Raw genomic sequence first — 14,976 nt, 5'->3', positions numbered from 1 at the left:
CCTTGGAAAAAAACACCAAATCAATGGCTCATCAATCAACCTAATCCACGAGTCACCATACCTCTCCGCAATCAATCTCAAGAAGAAAATTATCCCATTCAACACCATGATCCAAAACCGCTAAATCATGTGAAGGAGCTCTTTCCCATTACCTTGACCACAAACAAATACATAGATTCCATGGAATTCCCAAGCATGAGACCCAAAGAACGGCAAAGCCATTAAACCAAGACCCCTGAACCCAAGTGAGTAGGGACTAAAACGAACTAACCAAAAGCCTAACCAAACATTAAAAGAAAACTCTTCTCCACAGTTCTGTTTAAGATACTAAAAGACTGAATGAGATTAAGGGCAAATAACACGTCTCTCTTGTATAATTATATATATATTAAGGTGTAAGAAAAAAATTGGACCTGATTTTTACACAAACCTACTATATACAATGCTCTGTTTGTTCTATCGTTTTTCCCTCCTTCCACACTCCCCAGTTTTATGGATCCACTATATGAACTTATATCCTGGTTAAGACCGCCCAATGTGCGAGAGACCCAAGTATCAAACACATTGCGCAAGAATCCTCGATTCGGGACTTCAGGACTTCTTCTTCACCTTTTAATTTTCCTCCCTAACAAGGATTATCCATGAGTGCATTTGGGCCTAGAAGATCCACCATATCCCCTCTTCTTCTCCTGCAACTGCACTCCCTTCTGCTGTCAAATGCTGATGATCTGCAGACGGGGCTAATGCAATTATCTGTCAAGCAGAAGCAAAAATATGCAAAAATATCAACTAGGATCTCAACAATTTAAACATTAAATAACAAAGCAGGCACAGTGGTAATACATATGCTCAACAAATGCACTCCAGTTACCACCAGTTTAACTAATCCATCATTACAGATATAGCATATTTCAACTTTTCATGTGTGATACAAATGTTCTAAAACACAAGCTTCAGTCATTTGGACATAATTGGCATCAAGTGTTTAACATTTCCTTGTTATAAACAGAAACTGTTACCACAAACCAGTTGGAGTGATTTGATTCCAAAACATGTCATACAATCAGAGAAAGATTTCTGATATCTATATACTTTTAAGTTATTTTAATGATAACCACTAGAATACAGCGAAAACTATGTTACTTTTTCATACTTATTCTCTGCTGATGTACCCAGATTAATACTTCAAGAGGACACCTTTGTGAACAGCATGACCATAGTTTGAGACAAACTCACCAAAGAACCAAAAAAGAATAACAAAAAGGAAAGATAAACCCACCTTTAAAATTTTACAACCGCACTCCACTGGAAAGCCGTATTGTGGACAAAGATGAGGGAAGCCATCTCAGAATGTGAATTTGTCTACAAGAGGGGGTATATATGTGTTTAACCTGAATCTTCATCTTTTTCTGAGCCCAAATGCTTATGTTTCCTACTTAATATCTCAGCTTCTCTAGCTATCTGGATATCTGAGGGCCAAAAAATATGATGTACAACTTTGTACACAAAACGAGGGAGCAAGGCTACAACTATTATAAGCAAAATGGTGATCCAATAGGTAGGAGAACATGCCAAATGGTAAAAAGTCCTGTCCCCCCAAAAAAAAAATGTGAAAGTTGTATATCAGTTCATGTAATAAAATTTTCATAATTTCAAAACAGAACAAGGAACAGCAGAGTCAAGGAAGCTAACCAGTAATTGGGATAAACAGGTATGGAATCCAATATCACCACACAGGCATATGTGATGATTATTGATCCCCATACTGCAATATGAGTGATAAATACCCACCGATGAATGTCCATTGCCAAATGTACATTAACAAGGATAACTACTGCTATGGTCCACAAACTGCCCATGCTCCATATGTCTATTGTGCTCTCCTTATAGGTGAACTGGGGTACATAGAAGAGAACAAGACTCTGCCATAGGGTGTCAAGCATCGTTATCCAGAAAAGATTTGGATTATATGCTTCCTGTCTATGGCCAGCACCATACAATTTTGGGTATTGTAACAGGGTCTTGTGGCTCAGATCTTTGTCCAGTACACCAACAATAATTGTAGGGATAGACGTATATATAAGAGAATAGAAAACACTACTCCAATCTGTCAACGCCGAAGTTGTTGAAAATGCTGTGGACAATATATACCTGCAAAATAATACAAAAGCTTATCAATTTTGAGAACTTATAAGTGGCTTCCACCTCCAACCCTAAAGGATCTAAAATACGACAAGGCACATGCAGAACAGTTTCAGTAAACTACCCTTATAACCAGAGAAAACATACCAAAATAGCATCAGCACAAAAACTGCGTTGCGGTAGAAGTTGTAAAGAATCAAATAACCAATACGCTGATAATTCCAGTGTCCATGCACCAGAAGCAATCTTTTCAAAAACCGAAACTGTCCCATGGCAAAGTCTGATGCCATCACAGCTTGACGACCCTCCTGACCACAAATTCCAACACCAACATCCGCCATTTGGATCATAGAAACATCATTTGCCCCTAATGACATGTCAATGGTCAGAGGGAGGAACCACGAAAAAAGAAAAGAAAAGGGAACTGCAGACCAATGAAGTGCAATTTAGGACAACAGTTTGTATATACAAAATAAACCAGTAAACTCAAGGATCTAGCAGCTTCACTTGCAAGATTGCATGAGAAAGATGAACAAAACCAATATGGATCCCACTCCTTGCCAAACAAGCAATCACTAAAGGATTATAAAATGACGACTCACCATCACCTATAGCCAGTGTCATATCATCAGTGCGGGTCTTAATTAGATCAACAATTCCAGCTTTCTGCAATGGTGCAACACGACAGCATACAACCACACTACAGGAAGTGGCAAGGTCGAAAAGCTGTAGAAATAAAAAGAAATTAGCAAGTAAATCTTATGCAAATATATGAACCAGTTCCATAATCTTGTGTGTGCACAGTGCAACTAGACAGAACTCTAAGATCAAAAGCAAACGATGAGCCACTTATAAACAAATGCAGCACTGGAACTAGGCACATCAAGTTGCCAGTTAATTCTTCGATATATGAAAAGAGAAACTTGCCTCCGACTGCAGATCTTTCTCCAAAATGTATACCAAACTGTTCCCATCAATTATGAGTGCTAATGGTGCACTTATCTTTCCTTCTTCCTTTGCTTCATGCCATTTTGGCACATTAGATGTCTTTGCATCATCAGGTAACTCAAGATAATCACTTGCAGCATTGCTTTTGCATTTTGAACTCTGATTTCTTTTATTTGATGACAGCACACCATATTTTTCCATAGCATCAACCAAAAGACTTCTGCATTCAGCCTCAGAAGTTCCATTTATGATAATTTGTTGCATATCTGCTGTCAACAGTTTGCATGATACACCAATTGAAATAGCTGTCTCTTGCTTATCTCCAGTCAAAACCCAGACCTTAATTCCTGCTTGCCTGAGGGACTCAATAGCTTCTGGCACACCATCTTGTAGCCTATCCTCAATTGCAGTTGCCCCAAGTAGCTTTAAGTTGGATTCAATAAGAGCTGCTGTTTGACGTAGTTTTAAGGATCGATCAGTCAATGAGGTACTTGCATCTTCATACATGCTTTGCCACTGTTCAAGTTCTTCATTTGTAAGATCTCTTGCAGCAACCACAAGAGTACGTAAACCATGTGAGGAATATTCACTCAAATGGCTCTGAGTTGAATGTCTCAGTTCATCATCTCTTTCAGAGTCATTCGCTAATATGCTGAGCATAGAGGTATCAGCACCTTTCACCAATACCTTTATAGTATTGTTTGGAAATCTGATAACAACTGACATTCGTTTTCGCACACTGTCAAATTCATGCAGACCCAATACATCCAACCTAATTCCAAAAATATAAAAGAAAAGTCAATATTATAAGAGCACAGCAGTATGATATATTATAAGAGCACAACAGTATGATATACTACAACTCCAGCAAGTCATCCATGAGATGATTCAAACATGTAGAATGGCCAGCTAGTTGCAGTTGCATATAAGGAAGCAAAAGAAAATGGAAGTAGAAGTGAGTGACTTTCTACCTTAGTTTCTCACCATTGACATCAATTGCAATATGTCCCGATGTGCGCTCAAAGAGAGTATATCTATAACCAGAGGCTGCAGTAACTAGTGCTTGCTCATCCGGGGATTCCCCCTGATAATCAATAGAATCAACATCACCCTTAGCACAACTGGAAGATGTACTAGTACTGACTATAGGAACCACAGTATTGCAAGCTGCCAACGTAAGGAAAAACTCATGTGCAGCAATCCTCTCATCTTCACTCAAGTCTTTGTGCAACAACTCCATGAGCTCATAATCGACAGCAACTTCAGATTTAAGCTTCCATCTCTTTCTAGCTAAACCTTCTCCTGCCACAGATCATATAAAATGAGCCATATTGAAGATGCACATTAAGAATATTATCTCTGTCACAGACAAGGTAAGATTCAAAAGAAAGCAGAGCAGGAAAAAACTGTCATGATACCTGTATTATTTTCTTCCTGCAATTGATCAGCCACAAGCACATGGCTCCCATAATCCCTCCCATATATGCTTGCTCTGCGGAATGCCATCTTATTTTCAGTAAGTGTCCCTGTTTTGTCTGAAAATATATATCGTATTTGACCCAGATCCTCATTGATATTCAAGGATCTGCACTGGAACCTTGAGCCAGAGCTACAGTCGAACATATGCCTGTCTTCAATCATGAAATATGACTGGCCCAAACGAACCAACTCAATACTAATATACAGAGCGATTGGTATCATTATCTGAAACACTATGACAGAACTCAAAAAGGAGAAAAAAATCTCCATAGGTATCCCATAATATTTATAGGTTTTCCCATTAAGCTTCCCCCAATTAGTGAAGAATCTTTTCCGGTAATAAGGCAACGTATCAACCTGATATTTATGGCGTATTAGCCATGTGCCCATGCCAGCAGCCACAACTGAACACATGACAAAAAGGAAAATTGACAACCACAAGGTTTCTCTGTTCATGTAGCCTTCAAGTTTGCTTCTCTTGGAAGGAGAAGCTGCACTATTCAACATTGCCTTAGTTTCCTGTCCAGCATATACCACAACACCAATTATCCACTCTGTGTTCTTCAGCTGGCAACCACGCAAAACTATGTTTGACTGTGTTAGGGGAAATCTATGTCCATTAAACTCCATGTTGGCTGTAAACTCATAGATATTCCGATTTGGTTGTTCGCATCTGATGATCCCCATAATTGCACACCCATCGGCTACTGCTGAACCTACAGCTGAAGATGTTTCCTGGCGTGCATACCTTGTTTTGAGGTTTGACTCACCATCCAGATTCATTGTCTGAATGTAGGCAATTCCACTAGGGTCACTTGTTCCTAACAAAACTATATCACAAGGAATTGTATCATCAGCACGAATCTTCAGAACCTCGCCCACTTGAATATTTTTCCATTTCTTAGGTTGAAATTGCCCAGATTGAAGGATCAGAGACTCCCGGTTGTTTTCATTCCTGTCTGATCTATGTCTTCGCCAATCCTCATAGCCATCTTTTATAGCAGTGACACACAGCACAAATAGTAGGGGAAAAAGAGACACCGTTCTTCCAAACACAGCAAGAGGCGGAAGCTGATTGAGAATGGCAATAGCTAGAAAATACAAATAAGCAACCCGGTGAAACTGAATGAAAACATTCTTGGGCAAGAAGGTGATTAAGGTGTACTTGCTAGTTCGAATCTCATTGCCAGTGAACTCATACTTGTCATTTGTTTTCTTTGGATCATCAATATAGATCAACCTTGGATTGTCTTCATGTAGGAGGTTATCTTCAAATTGAATGCCTTTGTGGTGACTCCCCTGAGACTTGTTCGCCTTTTCCAGAACCCTAGATGGAGCCTGGGGGACATCATGGGACGCTGAATTACTATTGATACTATGCAGTTCCATTGTACCCCACGATACCTGGCGTTTTTTATGCCGCGTGGGGTATTCCAACGGAAACTGCGGACGGCACTCACGCTCTACCGGAAAAAACTGCTTTCCTGGTTTCACACCGCAGTCAGGAACAGCAGTGTATTCCCTCGCTAACAACGATTCACCTTGGCCATCATCAATGCCGTCAAGAATGGAAGAAGAACTGGATTCATCAAGGCAGAGCTGCTCGAGTCTCTCAGCTAGAGAAGAGGGCGGCACAAGTGGCTTTGATGGAGAATCCGGTGATGACAGCAACGGATGCTCACCGCTCATATATAATCCTCCAATGTGGTCATCGGATAATCACACACTTCCATCCAATATGAACAAACAAGAATTCACAAAACCAAGCTCCAAATCCCAACAATCCACAAAAACAAAAATTTCGAGCTCTACTTAAATCAAAAATTTCTTCAATCACAAAACACGAAAACTCAAAATCTTGTTAATCAAGACCAAACACGCTCCTGCATAAGGAGAAAAACGACAATGTAGGTCACCAACACCTCCCAGAACGAAAGAGATGCAACAAAAATTTCACTCGCAGGCAAAAAGCAACAGATCAGAGAAAGAACGTACCACCCCTATAATCACAGAGAGGGAGAAGCGAGAGGCCCACGCAGGATCTCAATCGGCTCAGCTTCGATCCAAGATCCTAATGCTCACGGATCCCCAAGCAAGCAAGCAATGCCAAAGCTAGAAAACAAAAAAAGACAAGAAAAAAAACGAATCAATCACCAATCCCAATCCAGTTCCGTAACCCTAACCCCGTCCTCGACCCCAAAATCAAAAACAGCAATCCCAATCAGAATCAGATACACCAGAATGCGGTATGCAAATATCTGTCTCAGAGGTAAAAAAACAGAAAACTGAAATCACGATAAAAACAAAGGCAGACCTCTGAGTAGTATCTGACTCGGATAATGCGGACAAACCGAGCTTTATCGTCTCGGAATCCGTGCTCCGATTGCATACGTCGTTCAATGCAGTAAACACGAAATAATTGGAGGAAAAAAAAAAAAAAAACAATGGCGGATCGGAGATGAGCTCTGTTTTGATTGGCTACGGATTTTCAGTAACGGGATCGGGAATTTGGGAAGAGAAAACGAAAAGAGATTTAGGGGGAGGGGGTGGTGGAGCTTTGTCAGAATCGGAGGGGGAGGGGGGAATGGAATTGAGGGAGATGACGTGTCGGAAATGGAGGGGTTAGTCGGAAGGAGAAGGCCGGAAGAATCGGAGGGGAGGGAGAGGTGAAGCACGAATCGTGGGGTGTTTGGCTGGTCACTAAACTTAGTGACGGACGCTTCGTCGTCTTGTCATTCTCTCTGTGTCTGAGTTTTTTGGCCAGACAACCTTCCCTTTAATTGCCTCTTTTAATATTTTTATGATGATGATGATGATGATGAAATGAAGTGATAAGATTTTTTTTTTTTTTTTTTGAAAGGATGAAATGATAAGATTACTGGGGGGGGGGGGGGGGGGTAAATTGTAAAAAGAGAGAATGTGATGAGTGGGGATTGCAACATCAACGGTAAATTAGTAATTACACTTGAGGTGTGAATATAATTTTGCCTTTTTTTTGGGTAAGCAGGGTTTTTCAAAATATCTGGTTAATACTTGCGATATTAAAAGACATTAATTTATCTCGAAAGATGTGCTTATTTCCCTTGACCATCACATTTTAAGATAAACGATTTCGATTAGTTACACGAGTAGTCAATAAGTAGTTCCGATTCTCTCAAAATAATGTTTTTAATTCTAGAGAAGCAAATGACAAAATTTTCACTACACTACTTTTATTTCGTCAAATATTCCTAACGTTCCATATGTTAACCTTTTTTAAAAATAAAAAATAAAAGAGATAGTATCATTGATAATCAAAGCCAGAACGGCATATAGACTCATACTATATTTCAAAGATCTAAGTAAATAAAAGATTTGATAGATACCAATCATTATGTCTAATAAATGCGTTTATTCAAAACAAGACTACAAAAAGAACATAACCAAGTAAACTTAACTCCCAAAACTAAAAATCAAGTGGAATAGATGGTTGAGATCCATCTTGTAGGGTGCCATGAGAACTATAGAACATATTTTTCCACCAAAAGGAATGTTTAGACGTAGTTTTCTTAACGTAGGTAGATCTCAACCACATCCCAACTAATACCTTGTTAAACTTTTCTAGGTCAGATTGCTTTTCATCATGTTTTGATAATCTCCTTGCGTAGTTATACAGTTTATACGAAATGTCTTGGCAGTGGCACAAGCAACCTAGGTAGCCCATACTACATACACGTTTTAGGTAGTTTCATAATTACGTTTGCTTTCCCCCCGTTTTATCTTTACCCTCTTTTGGTTTGCGTGAGGGCTAATCAAACCGACCACTCGGTCACACACCCATCGGTACGTATTTATTGTCTCTTTTTGCTGGATTTGCATTTCCAAAAGTGCCCCTCGCCGGTACTGAAAAAGAGAGAGCACCCCGTAAAACGGTGAATGCGATCACGTGTAAGTTCAGATGCGGTGACGTCAGTGGTCCAGCTCGGCCGTTGATCGATCGGATCAAGCGGTGGAAAACGCACCTGTGTTGTTGATGAGTCTGCTGCTGGGCCTTTATGGTTTTCTGGAATCTCACGGATTCCGATTCTGTCAATCACGGTGGACCGGGGAGGGGACTGACTGGTCCATAGCTTCATAAATGTGAGGACGAGGTTACTCAAAGCAGACTGTTCTTGTTCTTGTCTATTTGAACAAAAAGGCTAGCATATATAGGTAACATGTTTTCCCGTTTTACCCTTGTAAGTTGTCCTTATTTTTCAGGTCCCCATCCTTGATTTCCAAGAAGAATCAGATGCAATTTGGCCCAGCTGTGTCCTCTGCATTGTGGCACCTAAAGTACCAGCTGGAAGAACGTAAATGATGGTAAAGTTTAAACACTGTCCCTGCCCAGAGGAAGCTGGGCTGAAAGATACTGCGGTACCAGTTTTAGAGTGACGATTAACGAATCCTCCGTTGCTGCATTGCCCGCCGGAGCGAAAAGTAACGCGAAATGGTCCCGCGTTGGAAATGAGAGTACGAGATAGAAAAATAGATGGTCATGCAAACCATGCACATATCCTAGTTTTGTATACCCTTTGGTAGTAGTCATGTGCTATCATCAATTTACTAGGTATCCATCCACGCAATATCATTGAAATTTCGGGCAAATTAGTAGAAAAATATACTTCTTGTAAAGAAAAAGACTTGTTTCACAATTATGGACAACATCGTGATTAGATTTAGAGTTGAATCATAAGGTCATTACATTCTTATATAATTTATGAAATCTCAACTGATAGCGCATACAATCACAATGAGGAACGACCCGTATATTTTATGATAGGTATCTCTCATTTTTTAGCTTCACATTTGAGGTTTAAGGGACTTTAGAATTTCTACTTTGCAAATCCCTATTGTTACAAAAGAGATAGTCATTAGCATGCCCTATACATACCTCCACAAATTATTATTATTATTATTATTATTATTTTGAGAATATATACATACGTCCACAATTATTATATCGACCTCTCCTAATTTTTTTTTAATTTTTTTCCCATTCTACCCTTATTAAATTTTTACCAAAAAAAAAATCCATAGTCTTCCATCTCCATAGCTGCAACAAAGTATGGAGATTTTTGGGATCAATCCACTGCCTTGGACCATGTCTTAGAATCTCAATATTCTAAGACTCCACTTGTTTGAATTTCCCATCATTCAACAATTTATTATAAGAAAAGAACAATTAAATCCTTTTAGGGTGACTAAAATGAGTAAAATCGCATCTATAGCTTTTAGGTTATAGTGATTAACCCTAAGCGCCGCATGGACGCCAGAAACCCTAAGCGTCCGACCAAGGCTTCTGCCCAAACTCAACGCACTACTGCACCACCAACCATGGACGACGTTACTGCCTCCTTCGCGGCCTCGCTCGCCCTAGCAACCAACGAGGTCGTGGACCTCTCTCGATCAACCAATACGGCCACGCGTCGAGGCATGCAATCCTACTTGCTGGCCAGACCGCTTGCTGCAAAACCTGCGCCGTTGCAGGACCTCTGGCGTTTCCTCCGTCGGGTTTGGGTCCTTGAAAGAGATTTCAAGATTCAAGAGCGGGGGGAGAATTGTTTTGTGTTGGCCTTTGATCTGCAACGAGACCGTAACAAAGTTTTACGCGGCGGTCCTTGGCGGTTCAACCAAGCACCGATCGTGATGCAGGAATATGACGGGATTGCTCCACCCCAATCAGTCCCGCTAAATGCTTTGTTCTTTTGGGTTCGGATTACTGATGTGCCTCCTCTCTTTGAGGATAAGGATACCATTAGGGCTATTGCTGCCATTGCTGGGAAGGTCATCGAATTAGATGACAAACTTTTTGACAACACAGGAAAGATTCGGGTTAGGGTTTCTCATGACCTCTCGAAACCCTTCTTTCTGAAGAAAATGGTAAGGCTTGCGCCGGGAGTTGAGGAAGAAATCTCTTTCTTCTTCGAAAATTTGATGGGTAAGTGCAACTACTGTGACTTGATTTATCATGGAAATGGCGAGTGCCCAGCCGCTACCAATGGAAAATCTCTCAATACGGAGATGTTGACACCCAGACGATTGGAGATTAAGAGCCCGTCGTTTGGTTTCGTCCAAAGTCAGTTTGAGAATGGTTTGTTCAAATTTCATGGACTTCAGACGCCTATACTGCCTTCTGTTGCTCGTTCTCTCTTTCATCCCACTGAGCATGGAACCCGAAAGCCTATTATTTTGAAGAGTTCAGATGATAGGTCTTCGTCTAGTAAAGAGGCATCGCTGGCTGTGGTCCCCGTCATTGATGTTGTTCCAGCTAAAAGAGAACGACAACCCTCTGATTTTCAGTCTCCAAAAAAACTGAAGGTCATCTTACCGGAGTTGTTTGCTTGTTCCCAACTTACTGAAGCGCCTGCAAAGAAGCTTCGAATGCCAGAATTCACCTCCAAGTTCACTACTCGATCATTGGGACTGATAGAAGCTCCAGGCAGCATCCTAGTGTCTAAGGCTGAGTTGGAAAATACCAACACTGAACCAAAGAAGAAGAAAGGTCGACCTCTTGGATCGAAGAACAAGAAGCCACCTAAATCCAAGAAGATAGCTGATGCACAAGAGGCAAGTTTGGTCTTCTTGACAAAACCTCCTAGCCCTAGCATCAAGGGCAAGGAGATAATTTAGAGTCTTTTCTTTGTTTGGGGCTTTGCCTATTTGCTATGCTTCTAGTTTCATAGTTGATAGGCTTGCTTGTAATAAGTGAGCATGAGAGTTCGTTAATGAGTGGTACTAGATATATATACCACGTTTTCTTATTTGCCCTCTGTATTCAAGGCAGTGGAAAGGTATGTAATGTACTGCTCTAGCTTGAGACTATAATGAGAAATCGTCATTTGATTCAAAAAAAAAAAAGAAAGGTTATAGTGATTTAACCACCACAGGTAGTGGCGTAGCCAAAAATGTTAGCTAGGAGGGTTAGAATTAAATAGTAATGATTATACAAAAAGGAACTTCATCAAATAACATAAAATTGTATATATTGATTGTTAAAAAAAAATTACATATATTTGTCTATATGTCATTCTTTTGATAGAAAAAAAAAATCATAAGTCATAAAATACTAAAAAATAACAATTTTTTTATAAAACAATTACAATTAAGATTTGATGAATTACCTTATATATTGATTAATGTTGCCTTGATTCATAAATCTACTAAAACAAAGAAAGAGTAGCAGACTTCAACTTGCATTTCGTAGGAGAAGAAGTGGAAAGACGAGAGAAGACAGAACATAGAATGAGCAGGAGAGAAGAAGATAAGTGTATAAACCTAAATATATATGTAACGAAACTGTCATTAATTAATTGATCAATGAAGAGCATATGAATAAAATATAATAATAAAAAAATTAAAAGATGGTGGAGTACTTCCAAACTGTGGAGTTATGGGTGAATGTGACATGTCAGACGGATCAAACTAATATATTAAATATAAGTATGTATATAAGTATCAAATGTTTCAACCAATGGTAGCTTAGTGAGAAGGGTCAATTGACCCTTCTCGCCCTAGTGTCCCTACGCCCCTGACCACAGGTGGTCGAGTTGGTAAGAGCCTCCAGGTGTGGAACCCCCACACCCGGGTTCGAATCCCACCGACGCTTATTGGAGTTAAATCCCAATATATTATTGGTGGCCAGGGGGGAGGAAGCGTTCTAACAATATCCCCCAAGCACGGATTAGTTTCTTGGCCTAGAAAGCCTTTGAGGACACTGTGTGATTGCCAAATCAAAAAAAAAAGGTTATAGTAATTTGTATTGGATGGTGATTCAACCTTTATCTTTGATATCTCTATCAATCATTTCCTCATTTTGTAAAAGGAAAAAAAGTCATTTTAGAACTATTGTTCATCATTTAAGGGCTCCATGTTTCTTATCCTCTCTCTTTCTCATAAAACCTTACAATTATTTATCGGGAATAGCTTTGTTTGAGCAATTAAGGGACTGAATTGGCAACCTGTAGTTCTAAAATTTTAAGGAAGAATTATAGGAAAAATTATGGAGATTTTAGAGATTGCTGTAAAATAGAGAATCTGTTGTAGAAGAAAAAGAGACTAAAACTTTGACTTTTGCTTCCCTATAATACAGAAATTATAGAGAAACTGTTGGAATTGCTCTTAGTAATCATCTCAGAGCTTCCAAATGCCAAATTGAAGGCCTTTCCACAATCACCATTGGGATGGGAAGTCAAGACACTGTTCAAAATTTTATTTTCTTTTTTAGGGTAAAATGAAAAATAAAATTGTACAAAAACTAGAGGAGGTCCACACAACAAATATAAAGGTATGAATAGAACTACTTTTTTTTTTTTTTGGGAAGAGGGGGTGGTGGTGGGGAGGGAAGGGGGAGAGATAGACAATATTATTAGATCTATTTTTTTTTTTGAACCAAACCCCAAGTCGGGTATCCATAGGTATATTCATCTAAAGCCAGAATAGGCTGTTACATACCATTCCGCTGTCATTTAAGGACATAAACAGACAAGAAGGTAGTGGTAGTACCCACAGTGGTACATAGAAATAGACCTACTCATTAGATATTCATGTGTGTAGATATAGCGGAGATCCTCCTTTGGTACTACTCCAGATGCGCTAGAGATACATAGAGTGCACATAACGTGCATTAGCTCCCTAATACAAGGAATTATTGTAATTAAACTAACTAAAAACATAGAGATGGGCCTAGGGCAAAAAAACCCTAGCCCAAAATTCTGCAGCCCAAGTATCCCAAGAAAGAAGGCCCACTCAAGGCCCAACAGAACAATGTTCATTTATTTTTTAAGGGGTGAGACTTGAGAGAGTATAAAATTCTAATTCAAGATGAAGTTATTTTATTGTCTGAGGTATGCAATTCTAGATTTGAAATGACTGAAGTTGTCTTGTTGTCACTTTCATTTGTGATTTTACCATTGGGTAATGCAGCGCATCTGTTTTGGTTAGAAAGGAGATGAGATGAGCTAACACGGCCCCCTAACGCAACAGTTTAAGGGCTGGCTGACCATAGGTTCAAATCCTTCCACTCATGTTGATTTTATATTTTTTCTTTGTCTAATTTACGCTTTTAGTTATTTGATTTTATTTTTTCGGGGATTCTAACTATCCATTTTCAAGGGTTAAATCATATTATAAACTACTTCACCATTAGTAAATCAAAATTCAAGATCTAAGGTTATCTGAATTATGTACTGCAAGAGTACGGTTTATTGAAGACATTTCTACAAAAGGAATTTATTTTTTTCCCACTTTGGAACCTCATTTTGACTATTTGACAGTCCAAATTTTAATTGTCCAGAAAATTTCATTGTCCACATGTGCATTACACCCGGATATTTTACCTTATTCATGGGAGCTGTTCTAATGAGAACCACTAAAATGAGGACTAGTTGAAGATTTTTTTGTGAGACTCACGTTTCGATAACATTTCCTCAAATCAACCGTTAGATGTTTAGATATTCACGTGTAGGTTATTTATGCAATTTTTCAACTAAATTGAAAATTGTCAAGGTATTCATAATTGTGATTTATCAGTTATAAACATGAACAGTTCATGTTTGACAGATTTAGTTCGTCTATTGATTTGATCTAGATTGGTACCTTAACGATTAGCAATTTGGGTGAAAATTTTCAGAAGTGATATACTCATCATGCATACAAAAACATCTAATGGTTAATTTGCCGTAATGTAATAGAAAAGTGAGTCTCCCAAACCATTGATTAGAAAGTCCTTATTAAAAGAGCTCCCCTTATTCATAAATCATAAATTACTTTACGTTTTAGTGCATATGTATCAATCTCTGTCAAGTGGTTCTCATTAGAAGGGCACCCTTTATTCATAAATCATAAATTACTTTACGTTTTAGTGCATATGTATCAATCTCTGTCAAGTGTGTGGTCCTCATTAAAAGGACTTCGGTTATTCATAAATTGCTTTACGATTTAGTGCATAGGGTCCCGTTCCCCTGGTCAGCTGCTGACCAGGGATTTTATGCTCAACTACCGTCCGATTGAAATCGGACGGTTGACATGTATCATCTCTGAAAAACTTAAATACATGTCAACCGTCCGATTTCAATCGGACGGTAGTTGAGCACAAAATCCCTGGTCAGCAGCTGACCAGGGGAACATCTCTGTTAGTGCATAGGGTCCCGTTCCCCTGTTATCCCGGTCAAAGTTTTAAGAATGACCATTTACCAAAGCTCATTTGTCAGCTTAAATGTGAAGATTCATTACTTAATTGGGATTTGGGTTTTCTCCTTTAAAAGACAGCGATGTTGAGAGCGAAGAAGAAGATGAAGCCATCGCCACCGCCGAGGAGCCACGGCGTCGTTTCGAATATGGAGAACACTGAGAAGGACCACGGTCCATCTCTCAGTCGACCAAGATGGG

General features: G+C 39.3%; 1 protein-coding gene across 3 annotated transcripts; it reads right to left on the bottom strand.

Moving 5' to 3' along the window:
- Positions 1 to 345: 345 nt before the first annotated feature.
- LOC133720055 (phospholipid-transporting ATPase 1-like) lies at positions 346 to 7,347 on the bottom strand. 3 transcript variants are annotated; one of them, XM_062146246.1, is made up of 10 exons: positions 6,884 to 7,347; positions 6,565 to 6,681; positions 4,509 to 6,452; positions 4,062 to 4,392; positions 3,070 to 3,862; positions 2,745 to 2,868; positions 2,290 to 2,509; positions 1,693 to 2,151; positions 1,280 to 1,588; positions 346 to 753 (listed from the first exon to the last, which is right to left on the bottom strand). In XM_062146246.1, exons 3-9 carry the CDS (start codon positions 6,256 to 6,258, stop codon positions 1,387 to 1,389), a joined length of 3,879 nt encoding a protein of 1,292 aa, XP_062002230.1. In that variant the 5' UTR covers positions 6,259 to 6,452; positions 6,565 to 6,681; positions 6,884 to 7,347; the 3' UTR covers positions 346 to 753; positions 1,280 to 1,386. The 3 variants fall into 3 exon arrangements, with proteins under 3 accessions (XP_062002230.1, XP_062002231.1, XP_062002232.1); XM_062146247.1 differs by having other exon boundaries at positions 346 to 740; XM_062146248.1 differs by having other exon boundaries at positions 346 to 728.
- Between the last annotated feature and the right edge of the window lie 7,629 nt (positions 7,348 to 14,976).

Source organism: Rosa rugosa, chromosome 7 (genome assembly GCF_958449725.1).
Source record: "Rosa rugosa chromosome 7, drRosRugo1.1, whole genome shotgun sequence".
Taxonomy (NCBI): Eukaryota; Viridiplantae; Streptophyta; class Magnoliopsida; order Rosales; family Rosaceae; genus Rosa; species Rosa rugosa.
The sequence above is the reverse complement of the archived record's forward strand: the minus strand, read 5'-3'. Positions and strand labels throughout refer to the sequence as shown.